This window comes from Dendroctonus ponderosae, unplaced genomic scaffold (assembly GCF_020466585.1).
Source record: "Dendroctonus ponderosae isolate FM_Combo_2020 unplaced genomic scaffold, Dpon_F_20191213v2 Dpon_F_20191213_7, whole genome shotgun sequence".
NCBI lineage: Eukaryota > Metazoa > Arthropoda > Insecta > Coleoptera > Curculionidae > Dendroctonus > Dendroctonus ponderosae.
Genome location: NW_026018916.1, coordinates 4,336,981 through 4,342,701, shown reverse-complemented (window position 1 = coordinate 4,342,701; position 5,721 = coordinate 4,336,981). Strand labels below are relative to the sequence as shown.

At 39.9% G+C, this 5,721-nt stretch overlaps 1 protein-coding gene across 1 annotated transcript in view; it reads right to left on the bottom strand.

The window, feature by feature from the left end:
* LOC109537731 (dynein axonemal heavy chain 2) overlaps positions 1 to 5,721 on the bottom strand; it is a 25,530-nt gene that overhangs the window by 9,098 nt on the left and 10,711 nt on the right. Inside the window, exons 25-35 of the mRNA XM_048668399.1 lie at positions 5,406 to 5,604; positions 5,217 to 5,349; positions 4,985 to 5,162; positions 4,409 to 4,677; positions 4,204 to 4,355; positions 3,570 to 3,702; positions 3,333 to 3,514; positions 2,178 to 2,385; positions 827 to 1,051; positions 549 to 775; positions 326 to 497 (exon numbers count right to left, since the gene is read on the bottom strand). Coding sequence (XP_048524356.1) covers positions 326 to 497; positions 549 to 775; positions 827 to 1,051; positions 2,178 to 2,385; positions 3,333 to 3,514; positions 3,570 to 3,702; positions 4,204 to 4,355; positions 4,409 to 4,677; positions 4,985 to 5,162; positions 5,217 to 5,349; positions 5,406 to 5,604 — 2,078 coding nt within the window. The remainder of the gene's footprint in view (positions 1 to 325; positions 498 to 548; positions 776 to 826; positions 1,052 to 2,177; positions 2,386 to 3,332; positions 3,515 to 3,569; positions 3,703 to 4,203; positions 4,356 to 4,408; positions 4,678 to 4,984; positions 5,163 to 5,216; positions 5,350 to 5,405; positions 5,605 to 5,721) is intronic.

The window sequence follows — 5,721 nt, the reverse complement described above, 5'->3', positions numbered from 1 at the left end:
ATTCTAGACAGAAATAAATGGCCTTTTCAGAAAGTGAACCATGGATTGGGAAATGTTGGCAGTTTTCTTAAAAAATGCTTGAATTCAAGAAGTTTTAGATTTGCCTGGTTTTCTTTGAGTTGCAAAATCCACTTGAACATAACGCTGCTTTTTTCGAAGTTTCTCAAGAACCATTCGAACCAGAAAATTCGTTTTTGGGGGGGTCATGAATCATTGGCCAATTGAATGGGGGGGTCATCCCCCCTGGATCCGCCCTTGATGACACCTATAGATAATGCTTACGAAAAATGGGACACTGTACAGAGGAGTCACTAGGTAAAAGTACCTTTCTGTTTAGTTCCTCTTTTTGTTCCAATTTTTCTTCGTACTCCTTTTGCAGCTTTTGCAAATACATGTTCAATTCGGCCAGTTTAGCTTGCGCTTCCGCCAGCATCGCTTGCTTCTCCTTGAGCGAATCGAGCGCTTCATCTAGCTTGGCTTTTTTCGGGCCTACAACTCTTCCAAGGCCTTCAGTTAGTCGGTTTTTCGAGCAAAGCCTCAGCACTTACTTCCAAACTTTGGCATATTTCTCAATGGCAATTACCCATTGGCAGAGGGACTTGGCAGCCAACGACACAATGCCCACTTTTTCCGGAATAAATTCCTCATTCATTGTATAGTTGGCGATTTTCTTCAGCGTTTTCTCCGATATGTGATTTTTGTCGAACTCCTTTAGGTCTTTGAGGAAGTTGATTTCGCCTAAGAGGCGCTTGGCTTCCGCCCAGCTGGGCTCAACCTGATAAGTAACATCGCTAAGCAAAAATCAATGGGGATCAAATCCACCTACTCCTTTTAAAATATTCACAGCCTCCATAACCATTTTCACTTTTTGAGGAGGCGTCCCATAGCTCTTCATTTCGCTGATGTCTTTCTTGCTCAGTGAATCCAGCGCTCGGACGGCTTCGTCCAAAGCGGGCATGGCCTCGTCCAAGTCGGCCTGTGCAACCTCGGCTAATCGCTTACATTGTATCTCTTCTTCACCGATTTTGATGCTTTTCTTGGCAACTTCTTTCTGCCAACACGTGAAATTACAAAATTAATTTTTTTTCGGTTCACCAGTAGCTCGCGTACCGATCTAACATGCGATGCTTTTGAAGAAAAAATGGCGCGCCACTGACTCATCAGAAAATGAAATTTATTATTTTATTGCCTGTTCAGTTCCGAACGAAAAAGTCTCTTAAGTTTCCTGCGTACAACGTCTCATTTTCGAGAAAAAAATATAAATCGGATTAATGAACATCTTGGAATCTTCATATCGACAGCTATAATAATTCAAACTTTGCAATTAATGTAAATTAAAATTAATGAATTGAAATAATTTKCAATCGTTAATATTTCAAATAAAATCCAACTTACTTARCTCATKAGAATCAATCCTCATAATTTCAAYTCCAATAAATGTTGCTGTGAGGATTCCAAGACGTGSYTAAATATGACTTTATTTTTTTCCTGCAAAAGRAAGCTCCGTACGAAGAAAACTCAAGAGAGCTTTWTTGTGTGGAATCAAACAAKCAATAGCAGAGTGAAATTAATTTWTTGAGAAGTCAGTGCTTTTTTCTTCAAAATATTTTTATGTCATGTAGGCACACGAGTCACTGGCGATCCAAAAAAATGATCCAATGAGTAGAAACTTGGCCATACAATAGCTATTGATATCTGCAAAATTTCGCTAAAATATCTCAAACTATTTCGAATATATTAATACATTTGTACGTTTTTGACGAGAACKAGACGACATTAAAAGGTACTTTAAATTTTTTACTCGAAAATGACGCGTTGTCCGAAGAAAACAGGAGAGTTTTTTGTTTGAAATTGAACATGCAATCAAGGGCGAATCATTTTTTTTAAATTCAATGGCACGTGCGCCACTGATGACTCCAACTCTAACACCCTGTATTTTATAAACCACCCCTTTAAGAACTTTTCATCAGCAATCAGCATCACCTACTAAAGTTAGCTAGTGTACTACTGAATCACCCTGTATATTAAGCTTCAATGAAGATGGAAATCTGAAAAAACGTGAATTGAGGTCCAAACCATACACGGGAATATAAACGAGACTCCAAACAGTGTCAGCTCAATTTCTATACCTTCCTTGCAGCTCAAATACATATTTTTCCCCTACCCATAGAGCTCACCTGTTGATCATCAGCTTCCTTTCTTTGAGCAACAATGATGATCAAATAATCGTCGCACTGCTGCTGGAATTCGGCCACTTTCACTTGGGCTTCTTCCAGTTCCACAGACATTGTGGTCACTTTCGCTTTGGTATCGTCGATTTTCCAGAGRCCATTTCTTAGCTTATTGGCCTGCGATGAGAGCAGCACTCGCTTTTGCCCCAACATTCTACAAACCACCATGTSCTTACCACACCAGAAGATSAAATTCCACAATTTTTTRRTGGYTTTCACAGGCCACAAATTACGTAAATATTTTCAATTRAAATTTATAGATGCAGASTTCAAACAGTCGAGGAGTGGTTTGATCAGTTGAAAAATCCAAAGATGATTMAAAAACAGTGCAAATGTATGCAATATTTGTGTAAAGTTTCATYKAGACAGTCAATTTTTACTCAAGAAAGACAGCAGCGAAAGCAGTTCAACAGCTTATTAAAAACTGCAAACASRATTGCTCAAACTGGCCCGTTTTTTAAATGCACATTTGAAATTCGRCAACAGTTTTAAACTCTTAACATATTTAATAGAAAGACTTGCAAGTCTCTCTGCTCACGAACAAGACCAAGTGTATGACCTTGCTAGTCTTGGTATTACCAAAAACCTCTTTGGAAGATGCAAGACWGTCGTGCATGCAAAACGTAAGGAAGAAATWATTTTCCACGATCTTCCAACGCTTCAGTTGGAAGATTCRCTTTTGACGGTGACGGTTTMCTMATTTCACCCACCTAGAAGATTAGTCATACCGTGTTTAAAATGTACGAAGACAAATGTGGCTTGAGAATCWATCAGTTTAAAGGAAACAWTGATGTCTATCAAGAAGAAATTAGAGTAAAACTACTCGTAGGTGGCCATCTTATTCCTCGTTCACCTATAGGAGAAATAAGMCAAACTTTGTGCCTCAAGTGTTTCCACTATAATTTTTAGACTTCATTTCTGCCTTCAGCACATTAATTAATTTCGCTTTTTCTTGATTTGTGTCGACAGTCTCTTTGATAAATACTTCACGTTGTACGTGCAACCTCAAACGCTCCTTTTGTACTCTTGTAGTTGCAAACCTCAAACGCTCCTTTTTATCGAATTTAAAAAATCTTCACGGTTCCCCTCAGGAATACTCACTTCTTATACCCTGAAACCAATTCCAAATAATTCGTAGGCGTCACATAGTTGTATCTTTTCATTTCGTTGAGCATTCGCTTCGAATACTGCACTACCGAGTCGTGGATGGTTGCAAATGCTTCGGAAGTGGCCAGCTCCATTCGTTCCTGCGTCGATTGGACCAGCGACTCTCTTCTAATCGCCTGCCAAAAAAAAATCCGTAACGTTCCAGCAAATTCCCAGTTTTCCACCGCTAACCAGATCTTTTCCCGTTATAGTTTCGCTGAAATTCACATCAGCTATGAACTTCCTGGCCACCTCCAAAAGAGCCTCTTTGGGCCATTCATGAAACCAGTCAATGGTCGTGCAATTGACCAGCGCTGGGTATTGCCTAAAGGAATATTGCCTCATTTTTTACGATATTCGATAGCTATGTCAATGAACAGGGCATTTTGTTTTTTTAAATGTGCTGTGCCTTGGTGCTTCTAAACGAAAAATTCATAATTTATGCGTGTTTCTAAAACGTTCTCAAGGGCCAACCGAGTATGTAATTACCGAGAGGAATACTAGCATTTAATCAGCACTTTGTGGATTTTATGGAAAATGGCCAAGTCATTGCAGATTTTAGCCAAAAAAAAATTAACGAAAAAATAATTTTGCACGGTAACACCCACAAAAAATCCATTGGCAATATCGCGGGCGGTACGATTTAATCGCCAATAATTGACACTTGTGCACACATGGGAGCAAGGGAAAATTAACCGGTTCAGATGCAAATCAATATTTGATAAAAATTTCCAGCTGGTCGAAGCTTTGTTTCTTCAGAAGAACAATCGCAAAACGTCAGACGGTTTCAAATTTCGACAATTTTTGGATGTTGAGTAATTGTTACCTGAGTCTATTTCGGAAGTCGTCCCCTATGGGGCTCATGCACAGAACGATGTGCAGATTGGCCCGAACTCTGGACACCAGAAACTCGTACATTGCTTCATTTGTATGCAGGATTCCGGCTTTATTTGCCGCACTATCCAATTTGTTCTTCACCTTTGTTGGTCACGAATCGATTAGGAGCAGTTTCACTTACTGCCAGCACTTACATCTTCGAACTCATCCGGTTTGTACAGATTGGCCACTTCTCCGCTACTCAACATGTTGTTGATGATTTCCAGAAAACTCTCGTCGGTCACTTGGGTGTCGTTGAACAGAAACGAGGTTTCCTTCAGCGCCACTCCGGCTAATCCGTAAAGAGTTTTCAAGTCTTCTTTGAATTCGACGGTTTTGTAACTTCGGGTAACCGATATTTGGAATGTGTTGTACTCGCAAATGTAGGCAGCAATCTTCGAAAGGGATTGACGTCCACTGCCCCCTAAAATTTACATTTTTGTGTATGAGTAAATCTCATGTATATGAGTAAAAAGCAATTTATTCGTTTGGATCCTTCTAATCTAAGTGAATAATTGCGAGTAGACAAATCTAGCTCTGAAATTAAAAAAATTGTGAAAATTTTGAAACAAATATAGATATAATAATAACCTTAAATAAAGCCTGTAAAGAATGATCCACAATAAAGTGTTTCCTCAAAGTGGCCAGGCCTCGCAAAACTTGAGAAACCTCCGTACTTTGGACGCGAAAATACTTGAGCAAAATAACTGGACAACATTTGCCTTCCTTACCAATTCCCACAAGTAGCATGTTGCCTCTCGGTTGTGAAATCACGCGAACTATTCTACAAATGTGCTCCAAAGCATCCTTGAACAGTACCAGGTCCATTGCAACCACTCCAGGCGAAACGTTGTACTCTTCCATTTGCTTCTCCACAAACCCTTTCAGGGCAGTAGGATCGGCATGCTCCTAAAGGATCCACAATATCCAGCTGTTGACTGAGATCAGTTTATCCAGTTCTACCTCATAGACGTTCCAGGGGTTTACAAAGTCTGCATAGATTGGAATATCCCTGCCCGGGCACAAGCTGTGCAGGGTCAAATCGAAATGCCGCCCCAATTGCTCATTCATTTGCGTCATAAACCAGTCTTGGTCCCTGCAGACGAAATGGGCAAATGCAAACTAATCAGGAAATTTAATGGTTGGACTCACTGATCATCGATCAGCCGATCAAAGAACACGCGAAAACACTCATGAATCCACAGCTTGAGCAGTGAGGCCTTGTCGTTTTGGTAGTCCTTGTGGCTGCGCAACAGCCCTTGGAAAATCTTAGAAATATCTCGCAAATTAAAGAGATAGTGGATCTTTGTTGGCGTCGGAAGCATCCTGGACACCACATTGTTATACAGGTCTACAAAAAAATCTGTACAGGAACTAAAACGAGTAATCCGACATACTACAATAACTAGCACACGATTGCATCAATGTCCCACGCATAATTCTTATTGAAAATATAAATAGTCAAAAT